This window comes from Eschrichtius robustus, chromosome 8 (genome assembly GCF_028021215.1).
Source record: "Eschrichtius robustus isolate mEscRob2 chromosome 8, mEscRob2.pri, whole genome shotgun sequence".
NCBI classification, from domain to species: Eukaryota; Metazoa; Chordata; class Mammalia; order Artiodactyla; family Eschrichtiidae; genus Eschrichtius; species Eschrichtius robustus.
The window spans coordinates 118,577,887-118,596,655 of NC_090831.1; the positions used below are offsets into that span (position 1 = coordinate 118,577,887).

Sequence of the window (18,769 nt, forward strand, 5' to 3'; positions counted from 1 at the left end):
CGCGCAGGCGCTTTGCGCGCCGGCGGACGGGGGAGGGATGCGGATGACGCGAGGGCTCGCGGTTTGTTTGGGTTGTGGGCGGTGCGCGCACAGCCTGGGAAAAGCGGGAAATGGCGGCGCCGAGCGCGGGTACCCGGTTCGCCCTCCAGCAAAAGGGGCTGATGACCGCTGATAGGGGGCGCAGGTGAGTGGGGAGGGTCCCAGGGGTCCGTAGTGGGGCCCAGGGAGGGAGACGCGGGTTTCAGGCGTATGGCCCTGGCGCCCCCTCCCCTCGGAGCCCCTGGCAGCCGCGGTGTCCACGCTTCCAGCCAAGGGTGGGAGGCCGGCTGAGCCCTCAAGGGGAGCGCGGGCGGGCGAGCGAATCTCTTCTGGGCCTTGTCCCTCTCGAGCAAAGACTCCCCAGCCTCGATTCTTCCAACCCCGGAGGCTCTGAACCAGTCGTGTCAAATCTCGGTTTCTCTTAAAAGATTCTTTATTCTTTCTTTCCCTCGGTTCCCTTTTGAGGAACTAAACTCTGTACTCATAAAAACTGATGAGACCTGCAGATCTCGGAATTCTGCCTGGTGTGCATTTGTTTCGGATTGAATATATGATGATCCGTATTGCGTTGGGTGTAATGACCAGACTTTCACAGCAGTCAACACAGACTTGGGGGTTTGAGTACTCTGAGACAAGGAGGTTCCCGAGGCTCCGAGTGTGTCTCAGCCTCTGCCCCAGTTAAATCGTATCATGGCAGACATCACCCAGGATAACATATTTTAATGCCTTCCGGTCCAGACCCAGGTGATAAATTGAGGACTTTGGAACCAGAACCTGCAGAAGGACACAGAATCAAGACTTAAGAATCGCCTTTGTGTCCTTTTCTCCACCCCCTTCCCCCTTTCCTGATGTGTCCTAAAGTTCTAGGTGATTGTGGTTGCTTTTGGAAAGTCCGCCTTTGAGACTTTCCCCGTAATATGGAATCCTGCAAGGAGCAGGTGTGTGTAGAATGGATAATGCTTCAGATTAAACCTAATAAGTTATTGATTGAAAACTCAAGTCTACAACTTAGAGTTAAGAACTGGGAGTCGATTAGTGAATTGTGTGGATGATACTGAGTAGGGAGAGGCGTTTTGAGGGGGGTTCCTAATGGAATGTCAACATTTAAGGGCAGACCAAAGGTCCTGTGAAGGAAACGGGGACCTAGTAAGCAGAGAGGGAAACTGGAGAGAATGGTGTCATGGAAACCAAGGGAGAAGAAAGTTTTAAGGAGAAAATGCTACTGGTAAATAAAGGGGAAAAAGTCGAGTAAACCCACCCCCCATTGGTGTGTATCCTGAGGAAATACCCAGAATCCAGCTGCGATGTTATTTTGCGACTGAACTATTAACACGTATTTTTACCAGAGTTCATACATGTTGTCACTGTTAACTGCTTTGGTGTGTTCCAAAGTGATTCTTTTTGTTTTTTAAAATTAATTAATTAATTTATTTATTTTTGGCTGTGTTGGGTCTTTGTTGCTGTGCTCAGGCTTTCTCTAGTTGTGGCGAGTGGGGTCTACTCATCGTTGTGGTGCACGGGCTTCTCGTTGCCGTGGCTTCTCTTTGCGGAGCACGGGCTCTAGGCGTGCGGGCTTCAGTAGTTGTGCCACATGGGCTCAGTAGTTGTGGCTCGCGGGCTCTAGAGCGCAGGCTCAGTAGTTGTGGCGCACGGGCTTAGTTGCTCCGCGGCATGTGGGATCTTCCCGGACCACGGCTCGAACCCGTGTCCCCTGCATTGGCAGGCGGATTCTTAACCACTGCACCACCAGGGAAACCCCCAGGATGCATTTTAAAATAAGTTTTTTAAGTTATAATCTGAAGCTGGTACCATATTTCTTTCTCACTGCTATCAGGTCCTTACTGTTGTCATGTATTTGGAAACTGTGACTAAGCAGGCTGGCACACCCTGGATTTATATAAATTAGGCACATAGATGTTATACACTGGAAATGGGATTCTTTTTTTTTTTTTTTGTAACATCTTTATTGGAGTATAATTGCTTTACAATACTGTGTTAGTTTCTGCTTTATAACAAAGTGAATCAGCTATACGTATACATATATCCCCACATCTCCTCCCTCTTGTGTCTCCCTCTCACCCGGAAATGGGATTCTTTTAGTTCATCAACAGAAGCTGAACTCTTTCCAAACGAATAGCAAAACTAAGGAATCCTTGAAATGAAGACATCCCTCGTAAACTAAATTACCAAAATAATTTCGCCTTTACATGCTTTAACTCTTTGAGTGATATCAGGTTATGGTGATTGTTTTCATCATTGGCATTTATCTACTGTGACTTTCCGTCAGACTTTTTACTTAATTTGGTTCTTATAGGATCCTGGTCATTTCTAGTGTTATTTTGTCACAGGAACTTACCGTTTTAAAAACCACAGTTGTAATTGGTAAAAGTAGGCTCAAGAAAATGTGTGTTTATGTCTGATTTATTTTATGTTGAAGCTGTCCATTGGCTTGAGTTTTTGCCATTGTATTAAATTATTTTATCACAAAGGATTATTTTAGGGCTTCCCTGGTGGCGCAGTGGTTGAGAATCTGCCTGCCAATGCAGGGGACACGGGTTCAAGCCGTGGTCCGGGAAGATCCCACATGCTGTGGAGCAGCTAAGCCCACGTACCACAACTACTGAGCCTGCGCTCTAGAGCCCGCGAGCCACAACTACTGAGCCTGCATGCCGCAACTACTGAAGCCCGCGCACCTATAGCCCGTGCTCCACAACAATAGCAGCCACCGCAGTGAGAAGCCCGCACACTGCAGCAAAGAGTAGCCCCCGCTTGCCGCAACTAGAGAAAGCCCGTGCGCAGCAACGAAGACCCAACACAGCCAAAAATAAATAAATAAAATAAATAAATTTATAAAAGAAAAAAAGGATTATTTTAGACTCATATCACTGTCAGCAGCTTAGCTAAATAATGTGAAATGTTTTCTGGAATACTTAATTAAAATTGGTCGGTCAGACGAAGGAATATTCCTTCTTGTGAGTATGTGTACTTGTGTGTGTATTATTTTTGTCACGATAGATATTTCCCCTCGTCAGACCATTCATCTCAGAAGATGGTCTCAGTTGAACATCCTCCATAAAGGATTGTATATCATTTCCTTATGATCAACGTGTTACTGCTTAATACTTCTTTGATTTTAAGCACGTTCAGTAAAATACGTCTGATTTTAGTCATTGTAAGTCCTGTTCTTTATGTTTCTCCTACCCACACCTCTTCCGCTCCGCTTCTCTGTGCCAGATCTTGTACTTGACAGCTTTTCTGTCTTTTATCTGTAGGATATTGGGAGTGTATGGCATGCATCCTGACCATCAGGAAGCTCTAAAAAAGAACCGAGTGGTGCTGGCCAAACAGCTGTTGCTGAGCGAACTGTTAGAACATCTCCTGGAGAAGGACATTATCACCTTGGAAATGAGGGAGCACATTCAGGTATCTGAAGGCAAAAGAGAAAAGCCAAGTAAATATCTTAGTTGTAGGAAGAGGAACAGAGCGTGGTAAAGTGTGAAAAAGATGTAGTGCTTTACTAAGGAAATGAAAATGCTCTTCTACCCTAGCGCATTTAACAGAAAAGACATATTGTTCAAGAATAATGGGGGAAGGACTTCACACGTACATATTTTTCTGTAAAAGGAGTTCTTGAGATGGATGATGCTGTTACTAGGAAGCTCATCTGGAGAAATAGAATCACAGCTGGATAAGTAAACGTGATTCCATGTTTTATTCTTGTATTGTAGGCCAAGGTGTGCAGTTTCAGCCAGAATGTGGAACTCCTCAACCTGCTGCCCAAGAGGGGCCCCCAGGCTTTTGATGCCTTCTGTGTGGCCCTGAGGGAGACCAAGCAGGGTCACCTGGAGGACCTGTTGCTCACGACCCTGGCTGGTCTTCAGCACATACTCCCACCGGTATGGAGCCCTAGACATGTGGTGTGTTGAGAAGGGTTGGTTTGGTGGGAAAGGCATTTTTGAGACTGTGGTGAAGTGGGGAACAGGACTAGATTTCTGTATTATTTGGACTGGACCAGCTCCCTAAGGCCTGCTATGGTGGGTCCTGCTTTCTTACAGTTGAGCTGCGACTACAACTTGAGTCTCCCTTTCCCGGTGTGTGAGTCCTGTCCCCGCCGCAAGCAGCGCCACCTGTCTCCAGGTGAGAATGGATGGCGTAAAATGGGTCCCGCAGATTGACTTCTGTTTCCTTGACTGGCATCTGACTTTGCCCTAGTGTGAAGCCTATTTTCCTTCATATTGGAACAGTTTCCTCAGTGAATTCGTTAGGGACCAGCAGGACAGTTTAGATGGGCTATGGGTTGGACCTGTTTTTCTTCCATCATAGATGGTTTTGTTTTGTTTGTTTTTTGTTTTTGTCTTTTTTAATTTTATTTATTTATTTATTTATGGCTGTGTTGGGTCTTTGTTTCTGTGCGAGGGCTTTCTCTAGTTGTGGCAAGCGGGGGCCACTCTTCATCGCGGTGCGCGGGCCTCTCACTGTCGCGGCCTCTCTTGTTGCGGAGCACAGGCTCACGACGCGCAGGCTCAGTAATTGTGGCTCACGGGCCTAGTTGCTCCGCGGCATGTGGGATCTTCCCAGACCAGGGCTCGAACCCGTGTCCCCTGCATTGGCAGGCAGATTCTCAACCACTGCGCCACCAGGGAAGCCCCATAGATGGTTTTTTAATGGTGATTGGCCCGTGGAGCAACTTGTGCAGGTAGGAAGTCCCTGCACATAATTGGCCTATCTCCTCTGTAAAGCTTAGTTATTTTACGATGAGGAAAGGCTACATCATGGGCCTCTACCCTGCTGATTGAGTAGCCTAGTGATTAGAACATGGGTTTTATCATACACCCCATTCAGTCATTCACTGAGCTGAGCACCTACTACTATATGCAGGCTAAGTGCAGAGGATCCAGTGGTGAGCAAAAGCAAACAGGGTCTCTGCCCCCATAGAGCTTACAAACAAGGGGAGTGAGCAAGACCAGTAATTAAAGGGTGCCTGAAGTTATAATGAAGCACTAGGATTGCTGTGTAGATTGTATGCTAGTTTTTCTGCTCTCTATGCCGCAGATACCGTGGAACACTCCCTAGACCATGGAGATGGTCCTCCCAGCCTTCAGGTGAAGTCTTGCACTCCTGAGTTTTATCAAATGCACTACCAGCTGGTGAGTCTTGCAAAATGGCAAGAGGAAAAGCATTGGGAAATGAGATACCCTTCCTGGGCATCTGACCTTAGTTTGTGTATACATTTCTTTCCTGCCTTTATTAGTCAGAAAATAATTGCTGATTGAATGTCTTCTGTGGGTATGTCTTTATTTGACCTGGTGGGATTAAGAAGAAGAATGTGGTGTCTTTGTTTTCTTGAAATGCCTCATCTAGTGGGGGAGGCATAGTTTCTGTCCTCAAGAAGCTCATGGTCTAATCGGCCTCCCCTCCCCAGGCCTATAGGTTGCAGTCTCGGCCTCGTGGCCTGGCACTGGTGCTGAGCAACGTGCACTTCACTGGAGAGAAAGACCTGGAATTCCGCTCTGGAGGGGATGTGGACCACAGCACTCTAGTCACCCTCTTCAAGCTCTTGGGCTACAAAGTTCATGTTCTTCTTGACCAGACTGCACAGGTACCCGAGGCAGGACATGCTGACGTGTGCATTAGAGAACGGGACAACACTTGGGGGCCAGAAACGTCCATGCGCCTCTGCCTGCTGGGTTGTGCCTTACTAGAGTAATGTTCTCTCCCTACCTTTTACTTGCTGTGTTCTGCCTCCCATCTTGCAATCTAGTTTAAAAAAAAAAAGGGCCTCCTTGGTGGCGCAGTGGTTGAGAATCCGCCTGCCAATGCAGGGGACATCCCACATGCAGCAGAGCAACTAAGCCCGTGTGCCACAGCTACTGAGCCTGTGCTCTAGAGCCCACGAGCCACAACTACTGAGCCCACGTGCCGCAACTACTGAAGCCCGTGTGCCTAGAGCCTGTGCTCCACAATGAGAGAAGCCACCACGATGAGAAGCCCGGTTACCGCAAGGAAGAGTAGCCCCCGCTCGCCGCAGCTAGAGAAAAGCCTGTGCGCAGCAACGAAGACCCAACGCAGCCAAAAAATAAATAAATAAATAGAAAGAAAACGAAAGAAAAGAGAGAAAGGATTCAGGCCAGCCGGCTGCCTGGGTGTTGACTTCTCAGGGTGGCTGTGCGCTCCGAGTCAGAATAGTCCAGGGTCGGGTTCTCGCGTTTACATGCTCAGCAACTAGATTCCCAGTCCCTCAGGAGCTGAGATACTGATATGCACCCAACCAACTAAGAAGAGATATTTATAAGTCAGGGTTACACAGGACAGTGACTTCTTGGTTGATGTTGCTGCTTAGGAGTCCAGTTCTCAAGATTACGTTGGCAGATAAAATTCTTACAAATGAAAGTTTGCTAGAATTGTCCTTGCAAATACTGTTTGTGGTCATTTCATGAATTAACCTATTCTTTTTTTTTTCCTTTGGGCTGTGTTGGGTCTTTGTTGCTGCGCGCAGGCTTTCTCTAGTTGCGGCGAGCGGGAGCTACTCTTTGTTGCGGTGTGCAGGCTTCTCATCGTGGTGTCTTCTCTTGCTGCAGAGCACGGGCTCTAGGCGCGCGGGATTCAGTAGTTGTGGCTCACAGGCTCAGTAGTTGTGGCGCACGGGCTTAGTTGCTCCGCGGCACGTGGGATCTTCCCAGACCAGGGCTCGAACCCATGTCCCCTGCATTGGCAGGTGGATTCTTAACCACTGTGCCACCAGGGAAGTCCCTAACATAACCTATTCTTATCAGTTGTGTGGCCACAAGACAGATCTTAGCATAGATTACTTCTGAACTAGATTCCTGCAGGTCATAAGCATTTTTGTTATGAGTTAGTCCCCTTTAGCCTCAATTACCGGGCTGTACCACTGACTTTGTTACCTTTAGGTAGTTCTGTTTTGAAATTGAAAATAGTCCATTGGTAAATTAGTACTAATTCTTTATTCTGATTCCAGAATAATAGTGCTTTCCTAAACTTGCCTTTGGGAATATCCGTGGTAAAATTAAGGTTTCTAGAAGATTCTCTTTGGTCTATTGAGGTACGGTGGTCAGCATTGTCTGTGGTCTTCATTTCTATTTCTCAGCTGTCTGGCTTCTGTGAGAATAATTATGTATTTGCTAAATTTTGGGTAAGGCCAGATTCATTGGTAGGGACCTGAATGTTGTTCTTTACATGCTATTACCAGCTTCTCAATAATAGCTCAGGCAAAGAAGTAAACCCACCCTTGCTTCAAAGCCATGGCTGGAACAGCTCCTTTCTACATCAAGTATTCACGTAGGTTATATGCTTTCCTGAGAGATCTGCTGGGCATGAAGGGAATAAAGGTGGGACAACAGCTGTAATTCTTACAGAGGGAATCCTATTAGATCACTTAACAAAATGAATGCTATTTACATTTCTTTACAGCTTTTGGTCTAGTCATTTTTTTTTACTAGGAATTTATTATGTCATGGTTTTCCAAATTTTATGCAGTTGATTAGGGATTTTATGTGCTTGATAGTTAAAGATACATCACTAAGCACCAGGTCAGCTGTGTACTACTGATTCTTATCTTAGAGACAGTAGCTTTGATGGGCCTATGGGCCGACTTCACAAATGCCATTCCCTGATGCAGATTCCAGGACCTGTTGGATTCTGATTCTCTGGTTACGTTGTTCTATAACTTGATTGCAGTGGAGTTCAATTTTGAGCACCTTATAACAGGGGGCAACTATGTTAGCTGCCAGAGATTTTTTTAAATGTGGACCTTGAGTTCAAGGGACCCCAGTTAGATGAGGGAGTCTTGACATCAGTTTAAAAAAAAAAAAAAAGAGGCATATCCCCTTATTTCCTAAGGACAACAGAAGACTAGAGACACTGTCTTCTACAGTAGTTAAGAGGAAGAAACCATCACCTGGGTAGATGTGGTCAGAAGGATAAGTGGAGGATGTGAGACTTAGGCTGCCCGTGAAGGATGGAAGCTACTGAGGCAGAGAGGAGGAGTGAAGGGGTCCTACGCAGGGAGAACAGCATACAGATTAGATATGTGTGTGTTAGGGACCTTGTGGGTGAACCAAATGTCTTGGGCACAGGAGTTCCAAAAATGAGATTGGAGAAAAAGGGACCAGAATGCACAGGGCCTTGAATGTCTTCCCAAAGGAATTGGACTTCCTTGTGTTGACATTAGAACATCATTAGTAGTTTTTGAATAGAAAGGTGATGCATTCACAGTGATGATTCAGGGAGATTAATGTGACAGTAATGAATGAGGTAGAGACCAGTGGCAGGGAATACAGTTTGGAGTTAATATCATAATGCCAGTATGAGATGGTGGGGGCCTGGACGGGATAGTGGAACAAAAGGAAAAGAATATATGTGAAAAATAGTATAATGGCATGATTGTACTGTCAGTGCTTTGTGATTAAATAACTACCTATGGAAGAAGATGGAAAACGTAAGGAATTGAGAGCCTCAGAGGAAGTCAGGACCAAAGATGTAAATTTGGGAACTACTTGTGTAGGAAAAAGACTTTAAGTAATGAGAGATTATGATCTTTGAGAAAAAGCAAAAGGGCTAGGACTGAACCTTCGGGATGTCACCCTCCATGTATCCTAGTCCTCAGCTCTGGAGATTCAGAAACATGAGGAGGACGTTGCAGAATCAATTTCTGACAGTGGCCAATCGAACTTTCAGATGCAGTTAAAACCAGGTAGCGACAGTGGGTGTGATAATTTCGTGCACTAGGCATCTATCTGTACAGGATACTATCTTTCTGATACAACATCTCAAGAGGCTCAATTCTTTTTTTGTTTTAAACTTTTTGGCCATGCCACAAGGCATGCAGCATCTTAGTTCCCCGACCAGGGATTGAACCTGTGCTCCCTGCAGTGGAAGCGTGGAGTCCTAACCACTGGACCTCAGGGGAAGTCCCTCAAGTCTTTTATATAATTATTCGGTGAGCAAAGAGACAGAACCAAGAAAGTTCAGATCCTCTTTTTCTCCCCGTATTATTCCTTTTTGCTTTAGAGAGAATTCCATTTAAAAATTGGAGATAGTGTAGTCTCAGAGAATCATTTCGCCTGACAGCGCTGGAGAGCACACGCTGGTACCCTCGCCGCTCATGGAGGTGTTCAGCGCTCTGTTCATCGTCAGAGTCTTTTCTTCTTGCACCTACCTCATGAGTTGTACTAGTTCTAGAATTACAGTTTATTGTATGTTCGGACGCGAGACACACTTTAAAGGGGCAGATGTCCTTTCACCGTGTGGTGGTGTCGGCTTGTAACTTGCATTTGGTTCCAGACGGCTTTGAGGGTGTAGGGGGCAAGCTATGGGTCATCTCTGGAGAATGCAGCTGCCAGTAAAATTTTGGGTGTCATTTCAGGGAGTTCACAGGTTATTCTCTTCTTCTGCGTCCCCCAGCCAAAAACACATGGACGCGTTAAGAGCCCTGCTATTTATAGAAGTTCTGTAATTTTATCAGAGATAGATCTAGAGATCCTATTTTAAGCTATGCTACTTTCGGAAAAATTCCCCCAAATGACTAACCCCCATTTATTGAGTGGTTTAGTCTTATTAAATTCAGTTACAAAGCCCGCGTGTTCTTAACTTTGGGCTTTGTTGTCTTCTATGTGCTGACCTAGTAATCTCACTTAAGTTCAAAATGCTCCTGAGTGCCTAACCTGTATATTTATTCCCTTCTTGGAGCAAAATGAACTTCACCGATTCCATGTTAAATTCTGTTACAGTCAACTCCAGAGGAGCAGTCATACTTAATGTAGACTCTTGAGATGATATATTCTTAAAATGAATGAGTTTTGGATGTCTTTTATTACCTTAAGATCTCCAATATTATGGTTGGGTTCTGTTTGCTCAGAAAATACACATGCTCTTTCAGCACAGCCAGTTTCTCCATCTCCAGTGAAATTGCAGACTTTCAAGTCTCTTGTTAAGTCTCAATCATGTGCAAACAGAACTATTCCAAACAGATAAGCAGTTCTCAAACGGTAGCACATCAGAATTACCTGGAGGGCTAGTGAAAACACAGTTTGCTGGGGGCCAAGACTTTGCAGTTCTTACAGGTTCCCAGGTGATGCTGACGCTGCTCTTTTACGGGCCGCACTTGGAGAACCACCGCAACGTGTTGTACAAGTGTGTGTTTTATTGGGGGCTGTGTATGGACTGTTAGATACATGTGTACTGTAACTGTTCTGCCTAGAGAGCATATTCTTCATTACATTTTGATCAAGTTCATAGTAAAATGAGCTTGTTTTCTCTCTGCTCATCTCAGAGACAATCCAGACATCTTGAGTTGTAGAGGGGGACATAGGTTTAAAAGTTTGTATCATATTATTATACTGTTAGGTATAATGCTTCAGTTAGAGTGTTATTGATATATGGCAGTCTAGTGCAAGATCAAAAAGATTCTTAAGTCAGACTACCCGGTTTCTTTGAAAAAAATAATATTGTTACCCTTCATTAGACAAGCACATTGTAATGGCAGATCTTTGCAATATGTGCCAGACATAGTGATAAGTCCTTTCTATGCCATATCTCATTTAATCTTTACAAACTTGGAGGAAATTTACGCTTAATTGTCTTACAAAATGGGTATTAGAGCCTTGAGGGGCTAAATAACTTGTTCTAATTTATGAACCTAGGGATCCAACTTAGGTCTGTCTGATCCCTTAGCCCATATATGTAGTCATGACCCTGTACAGAATCCTCCATAGAGTGTCTTCTTCCATGGACAAAGCGTTTTATACAGACATCATCACTGTCTCTGGGAACTTAAATTCTCAGACAGAAAATAGCAAAGAAGTACTGCTGTTCTCTACCCTCACGATCCTGTGAGCCCTCTGTCACACAGCAGTTCCTGTAGCTGTTACAGTTTACCTGGCGGTCCCCCTTGTGCCATTTATAAGGGCATATGCTCTGAAGAAGGATCAGGTTGATGATTGGAGAATGGATAAAGTTAACTAGCTCGTGCATACTTAGCTTCATTAATAACTTGCTTTAATCCAGGAGTTCTTCACATACCTCAGTGAGTCTGTGAATTGTAAAATTATATTCAGAATTTTGTCTGAAGTCGTGCAGTTTTCTGGTGCATCTCTGACTTCACTTATCATTGACCACAGGAAAGTAGGGAACGCACTGTACCTTCTAATAGCTTAGGGTTTCAGACACTGAAGAAAAGCTTACATTGGTGCTGACTAGTGAACAACGCTAAAAGGTGTCTTTCTTCTAGGAAATGCAAGAGAAGCTCCGGAATTTTGCCCAGCTACCCGCTCACCGTGTCACGGACTCCTGCATAGTGGCGCTCCTCTCGCACGGTGTGGAGGGCGGTGTCTATGGCGTGGATGGCACGCTGCTTCAGGTGCGTGCCGTCCCGTGGCCGCAGCTCTGCAAGCTGGGCCGCTTCACCTCCTGCCTGCCCCTCTCTCCAGTGATGGCTGCTGTTGTGTGTAGGACTCAGGAGGTCCCACTGACCACCAACCTCCCTTCTCCCTTATTTGTTTCTGGCAGCTACAAGAGGTTTTTCGGCTCTTTGACAATGCCAACTGCCCGAGCCTACAGAACAAACCGAAAATGTTCTTCATCCAGGCGTGCCGTGGAGGTGAGTGCCCTGGCAGACCAGCACCTGGGTGTGGCTCCTGGGCAGCCTCCCACCAGCTCTCACTTTCCTGTTTGCTCCTCTCAGGTGCTATTGGATCCCTTGGGCACCTCCTTCTGTTCCCTGCTGCCACCGCCTCTCTTGCTCTGTAAGTGTCTCCCGATGCATGGGGTGTGCTGGGACTTGGGCAGCCCATGGCTCTCAGGTTGGTCAGCTCTCTGTGCACTGCCACGTCCCGTCCTCCAGACGCTCTTTACCAGTGTCTTCGCCTTCCTTCCTGAGGACGCTTCCTTCTCTCTGTGCTTATTAACCCTGATGCGCTTTTTTGGTTACTCATTCCAGTTAAGGATTTTCCGGCTGTCTCTGCTTTGTAGCCCTCTCACTTTATCCTCTTCCTCTTTTTTTTCTCCACCTCTCCTGCCCCTTTCCACTTTCTCCTTTTACTTCTCGTCTCACCTACACTCCATTCTTGTCTCCTCCCCGCTCTGCGTCACTCACGGGTCGTGCAGGCAAGCGGCGCAGAAGCCCCGTGTCGGCCTTTGGCTCGTGCTCTTCTGTGAGCTGCTTCCGTCGCTCTTCTTTCTTGCACGCCGTCTCTTTTACCCCTTGCAGAGCCAGGACTCCCCGACTAGGCTCAGAAGACATGGAGGCCTGCTTCTCATCTTGGAGGAAAACAGTAATCATTCAAAGCTCTAAATGTGGAGTCAAATTCTGCCTCTACCACTGACTAGTTATGTCAAGTTAGAGGAGTTGCTCGATGTCCCTGCACCTTCGTTTCCTCAGTATAAAATGTAGATAATCATCAGACCTACTTCATGAGGTCAGGCTGTTGTGATGATTAAGTGAAATGGTTCATATGAAGGACTTACTTAGCACAGTAGCTGGCTCATAGGACATCCACGGAAAATGCCACCTCTGACTGTTAGGACGTGATCCGTGCCCTTAAGGGGCTTGTAGTTTGATTTAAAGGTCAGTTTGTCCAAACATTCAAATAATACATTTTTTACGTGGGTGTGGAGTAGCGGATAGATCCTTTCAGGGAAAAGGGGGGAATGCAGTATGACAAGCATACCAAGATTAAAAAGATATCCCCCTTCCCCCCCACCCCAAAAAGGTGTGCTGAGCCAGAAGTATGCCCGAATCTAATTTAAAAACGGACCATCTGCATCAGTCGTATGTAATGAGATGTGGCTGACCACGTGATAATAAACCTTGGCTACAGCTGAGATTTTGGACTTTGGGCTTTGACAGATAATAGTACAGAGCTATTGGGAGCTTAAGTAAGAAATAATGCGATAAATTTTTTTTTTTCAGGACGATTACCATGGCAGGGAACAGTGCTAAGAAAAGAGTATGTGCAGGCAGGAACTTCCTTTTTTATGCACCTGCTGTACCCCCAGGCTCAGAGCACTACGTGATATGTAGTAGCACTTCATAAATATTGGATGAATGGATGGAAATTAATCTGCCTGAAAAGCGTAGCAATAATATAAAAAGCATATATGGGGATACTGTGAAAAAAACCATTTATTGATTAATAGATCCGAGACACAAAGGCAAGGGAGGAGCCTCCTTTCTCTTGAGGGACACATTCAGTCTCCTTTCTCTTGAGGGACACATTCCTATTTCCCTTAGGAGGTGTCACTAGCAAAATAAAAGGAAATAAACATGTTCATGATCATTTTCTCCTATGTTCAGAGATTATATACAAATACTAGACCTGGATAGGAAAGAATTGCTCTCTTCTGAGCTAACGTGAATCTTCTCTCTAAAATTAAATCCTTCAAGGCATGACCAAGTAGCCAGCTGTTCCTTTGAAAGCCTGAGCTCAACTGTCTTCTGCTGTATTTAGTTAACATAATTGATGCCTGTAAGAAGGACCGCCCCACCCCGGTTGACTGGCTCCTAAACTGGAGTGTAAGCTCCAGAAGGGCAGGGACTTGTTCTTCACTGTATCCCTAGGGCTTCAGACAAAAGCAGTGCCTGGCATATGGCAGTTGCTCAATAAATTTTTATTGGATCAGTGAATCTTGGTCATTTTCTGCACAGATCTTTAAGCTTCACTCCCGTTTTAGGCTGTCTTGGGTGTCATATGGAGCAGGAGATGTAAAAAAAAGCATACTTAGCCTTTTACCTTTGGCATGACAAGCTGTGTGTCCTTATGTCTCTCTCCTACCACCCCCAAAACAGTAGCATCAGAAAAAGAACATGTCTCGGGGTAGATAAGGCCTAGGTCAGGAGGTTGAGCATGTGCTCAGGGTATGTTGAGAATCTACTGCTAATATTGAATAATAGTGTTCTTTTTACATCGTGTAGGAGAAAATAGTCAAATTATCCCAATTTTAAGTTTCTTTAAATTTCTCTTAAATTTTGCACGCCAGCTACAATTTGGCTTATGAAATTAATAAACAAGTAATAAGTGATTTAAAAATACCCAAACACCCTGAGAACAGCTGATCATGCTTAGTTTTATAATTTTTTTATTGATACATAGATCTGAGGTTGTAGTTTTCATATAGCGTAAATGTAGTAATCATATTTTTGGTTTATTAACTTTTTTTTTCTTATATAATAAGACTAAATATATCAATATTTTATTGTGTATTGCAATAAGGAGCACTTTGACTTCCAGGAATATTGACAATTGAACAAGTGAATCATGGACACAGATGGCTGTTCATTCTGTTTACAAGGAGTATTTGATTCAGCACTTTCCCTGTCTTACACAGAGTGGACAAAGCTCAGACTGTGTATATGCGCATGTGCTTGGGCACAGTGTCCGGCCTGTCATGGGCACCCTCTGTGTGATCGGTGTACTCTGGCAGAGGAATGGGAGTAATGGCGTTTGTTTGTTTGTTTTTTAATTCATCAGCCACAGGTTGGAGGCAACACCTGGAAATGGTTCTTCCCAGTCAAGGTTGCAGGGAACTCGGGCTTGCCTGTGACAGGCCCAAGAGAGGAAATAACATCTTTGTCCACTCTGTCTGCCTTTGTACAGATGAAACAGATCGTGGGGTCGACCAGCAAGACGGGAAGAACCATGAGAGGTCCCCCGAGTGCGAGGAGAGCGATGCCAGTAAAGAGGAGGGGCTGAAGATGCGACTACCCACTCGCTCGGACATGATTTGTGGCTACGCCTGCCTCAGAGGTATCGTGAGTTCCAAAGGAGAGATCCAAAAGGTGGCCGCCTCTCTGTGACTGGGGAGGGAGCGTGTGCCGGCGAGGTCCGTCCAGCTGTGTGAGGGTGCCCGGGACCTTCCCTGTGCGCTCACTGCTGTCCTGGTTGCAGGGACCGCTGCCATGCGCAACACCAAGCGGGGCTCCTGGTACGTGGAGGCCCTCGCTCAGGTGTTCTCTGAGAGGGCCTGTGACAAGCATGTGGCCGACATGCTCGTGGAGGTAAGTCGGCTCAGTGGCGCCTGGAACCTTCTGCATCCCCGCGCCGTTCTACCTTGCTCCGCCCTTGCCCTGTTTTTCACAGCCTCCCTACCCTTTCTCTTCTGCTGGGATCATGGAAACACCCGATTCTCAAACCGTGGGCCCTGGGTTTCTGCCTTTGCAGGTGAATGCGCTCATCAAGGAGCGTGAAGGCTACGCCCCGGGCACGGAGTTCCACCGATGCAAGGAGATGTCCGAGTACTGTAGCACTCTGTGCCGCCACCTCTATCTCTTCCCGGGACACCCTCCCACGTGATGCCACCTCCCATCACCCATGCCACGTGGAGGCTGCTGGACCACAGGAGGCGTGATAGAGCCGCCTCTCTCCAGGATGCACGGTTTCTGTCCCTCCCCCTCAGGGATTGGGAATCTCCCAGGCTCCTTTCACACGCCCATCATCTCCGCCCTTGACCTCGGACTGCAGGCCGGCTCCTCCCATGGGAGGCGCTCTCCCTGTGGAACCAGCTCCCTGTGGCTGGACTTGTTGCCAGGAGCGTTTGGCCTCAGTTGAGGGACCTGGCAAATGATGTTATGAGCATAGTGTCTCGATGGGGAGAGGGCATGTGGGTTTCCTCGATGTGTGTTCAGTTTCTGCCCCCAGGGCTCTTCTTGTAGGAAGCGTTTGGTGATTGCTTTTATTACTTTAGTTGAGATGTCTCAGAGGTCACCTCCCATCTTTTCTGTCACATCCCAGCCCCATTTGTCTCAGAGTGAGAGTTTGGAAGGTGTCCTGGTTTAACATGGACCTTTTTCATTTGGTTTCAAAAGGCCAAGCAGGACAGGAGTCACTCTCTGCTCCTGTGGGTGGGCCCTTACCTGTGCATTCATTCCCTTCAGTTCCAGAATGTCGCCCCCTGGAAGGACCGTCTTCTCAACTCCACTCTTGGCTCCTTGGGGCTCAGGGAATCCAGCGTTCAGTGGAGGTTAGGGTTTGGATGCCTTGTATCTGTTACTTGTTGATCTTTACCCATGGAAGTTTCAAAGATCTTTTAATTGGTTGTTCTCTCTCTGAGCTTTGTACCTGAAATGAGCCTTGCAGGGAGTGTCAGCAGAGGCAGATAAGAGTGGTGTGCTTGCTCATACTTTGTAATCTGTCCCCTTATCCTCGTTTTTCTTCCTATGAAGTGTCCCCTCTATAAAAGCTTCCTAGTTGTTATCTCCCTGCTTCCTGTTTCTCCCCTCTTTACCTTCATCTCATCCTGTTTACTGCTGCCACCAACTCTGTCTAAAATACTGCTTAATTGGATCATTTAGCTGCTCAAGGATGTGATGTACTACCTTGTTCCCTCTTTCTGCTTCAGTATTAAATCCCCTCTTGATTTTATGTGGCCTATTTCCCCTTCCCGTTATGACTCTCCATTTCAGGGAGACCAGTGCTATATATGTTATTTGTTCACCCTAGAAGCCATCTTTATCTGTGCTTTTATGAAACTTCCCTGTTCTTAAAGGCCTTCTTTTTTGCTGCTGTTCTTGCCCCTTTCAATCCAGTCTCTGTATGACAGATTTTGGTTCGGGTTTTTAAATATAAATCTGATGCTGTTACTCCCCTGCTTGGAACCCTCTGGTTTCCTATCACACCTCAAATAAAATCCAGACTCTACCTTGGCCTGCAGGGCCTCATTAAGTGCTGATTTCCCTGTAAGCAACAGCCCACCGCCGTCCTCAGTTTCTCAAACATTCTGAGGTCTTTCCTGCCCTAGGCTATCAGACACTCTTCCAGGGTCCACTGAGCTCCACTCCTCACCACTCTTGGCTCTGGTGGCTTCTTCCTTTATCCTTCGAGTCCGAGCTTAAATGCCACCTTTTTGTGGAGGCCTTCCCAGGCCATTCTGTCTCTAAGAATCATGTTTCTTTATTACTGTGTCCTGTTTAATGCCCCTTATTGCACTTATCACAATGCATAATCATCAATTAGCGTGCTTCACTTGTTCATTCCTGTCTCCACTTTAAGCTCCATGAGAGCAGAAACCTTGTCTCTTTTGTTCACTAATATGTACCCAGTGCCTGGCATGTCGTAGGTCTTCAATAAATGTTTGCGGCAGGAAGGAAACAACCCTAGCTAGACTCCTACATTTTGACAAAATTTCCCTTTTGGCAAAATACCCAGTTTAGTATTTGTACTCTGTATTTTCCCACGTGTTTTGTTTTATCCACTCGTATTATTGGCTCCTGAAGACAGAGGTCACACGTAGGACAACTTCTTCCACACCTCCCGCGGTGCTGGGCACCGTGCTCAGCTCTCGTAGTTCAGGTGCTCAGTGAATACTTGTTCTGCAGGGGTTCGGGAACTTGTTGCCAAGTCCTGCCCTTGACTCAGTATCGTATGGAAGTATTTGGGTGACAGAACCTTTCCTCTTCCCACTGCCAGGATTTTGTATTGCCATCTGGTGCCAAATAAACACTCATATTTATTACTGATGTGTGCCTGATGTCTCTGTAGATAATCTGTGTTCTAAAGCCCACTTACTTCCATTGCCTTAGCTTCTTACAGCGTTCCTCACCACCTCACAAGGCATATCCAGAGCTGAACACCTCTTGTTTTGCTGCCAGATCTTTTTTATACAACTAGATCCACACCTCGGATGAGCCCATCTCCATTGTCATGGCCACAGGCAACTGCCCAAAATATGGCTCCCAGCACTGGGATTCCTCATGGTCAGAAGAGATGGAAAAGTCATTGGCAAGCAGTGTTGGTTCTGGATTGCTTGGATTATGGGATGGAGGCTGGAGGGACAGATTGAGCTAGAATAGGGTGAGGAGGATCCTAGAATTCCCTATCTCACGTGATCCAACTTGGATTTAAGGTTTTCCAGGGTGGGCACAGATCGTAAGAGAATTCTCGGGCAGCATGGAAGAGGTCTAAGCAGTGGGCTGTGTCACCTGGGGAGTTCTCGGAGTGTGCTGCGTCTATGCCCAGAGAGGTAGGTGTACACGTGCAGGTGGGCTACGGGGGGTTGAGACGTTCCGATGGAGCATTGTGGTAGGAAGCTGCTGTGGACCCTGGGGGAAGGAAGCTTGTCCAGGAATCCAGAGGAGGGAGAGTTAAGAGGGATGAAGTTGAGCTGAAACATCACCGGGTGGAGGAGGGGAACTGACCTGGGGAGTGGGCTGGACCCGGGGACCTTCTCCAGGGATGGGAGGTGGAGACACAGCCTCAGGGAGGGGCACTGGAATAGTGGGAGGAAAGAGTTTGGGAGGCACAGGGTGTTGGGGATTAGAGAGCAGCTTATGCTGAGCTGGATTCCACGGCCTCCCTGCCCCACCCTTGAATAAGGGTATCAGGTTGAATTTCAGAGCTCTGTCCCCTCTGCCAGGGGATTTTCTAAAATTATACCCCATCCCTGAGCTGGGGGTGGCCGTTTGCTGCCCTCCCCCATCCTGTTTCCTGTAATAGGGAAGAGGAAAACAGGAAGAAATGGGGCAGATGGGATATGAGCTGAGGGGGAAAGTGGTCTGAGGCGAAGAGCTTCATAACAGCTATAGTTGCCCGAGCACTCGGTGTGTCTCCCAGGCACTGTGCAGCTTTACACCATCCTCCCACAGGCCAGGAGGGCGTCATCTCCCTGGGTTCTTTTTCAGAAGTGGAAAATGAGGCTCAGAGACTTCAATGATCCAAAAAAAAAGATGTAGCTTTAAGGACATGGACTCTAGAATTAAATAGATGGCAAATGGTGGCTTGGC

At 46.5% G+C, this 18,769-nt stretch overlaps 1 protein-coding gene across 3 annotated transcripts; it reads left to right on the forward strand.

Annotated features, from left to right (window-relative positions):
• Positions 1-34: 34 nt before the first annotated feature.
• CASP2 (caspase 2) lies at positions 35-17,506 on the forward strand. Of its 3 annotated transcripts, XM_068549596.1 has the most exons (11): positions 35-184; positions 3,312-3,462; positions 3,768-3,935; positions 4,095-4,176; positions 5,092-5,186; positions 5,462-5,638; positions 11,285-11,413; positions 11,563-11,653; positions 14,649-14,798; positions 14,940-15,049; positions 15,213-17,506. In XM_068549596.1, the coding sequence occupies exons 1-11, from the start codon at positions 111-113 to the stop codon at positions 15,342-15,344; spliced, it is 1,359 nt and encodes a 452-aa protein (XP_068405697.1). In that variant the 5' UTR covers positions 35-110; the 3' UTR covers positions 15,345-17,506. The 3 variants fall into 3 exon arrangements, with proteins under 3 accessions (XP_068405697.1, XP_068405698.1, XP_068405699.1); XM_068549597.1 differs by lacking the exon at positions 5,462-5,638; XM_068549598.1 differs by lacking the exons at positions 14,649-14,798; positions 14,940-15,049; positions 15,213-17,506 and adding an exon at positions 11,738-12,709.
• The last annotated feature ends 1,263 nt before the right edge of the window (positions 17,507-18,769 follow it).

What these genes read in the sequence shown, in the direction of transcription:
- CASP2 (XM_068549596.1), top strand. Translation starts at nt 111, where the DNA reads ATGGCGGCGCCGAGCGCGGGTACCCGGTTCGCCCTCCAGCAAAAGGGG. An exon ending in CATCCAGGCGTGCCGTGGAG is followed by an intron (nt 11,654 to 14,648) that starts GTGAGTGCCCTG and finishes GCCTTTGTACAG; the next exon opens with ATGAAACAGATCGTGGGGTC. An exon ending in TGGCTACGCCTGCCTCAGAG is followed by an intron (nt 14,799 to 14,939) that starts GTATCGTGAGTT and finishes TCCTGGTTGCAG; the next exon opens with GGACCGCTGCCATGCGCAAC.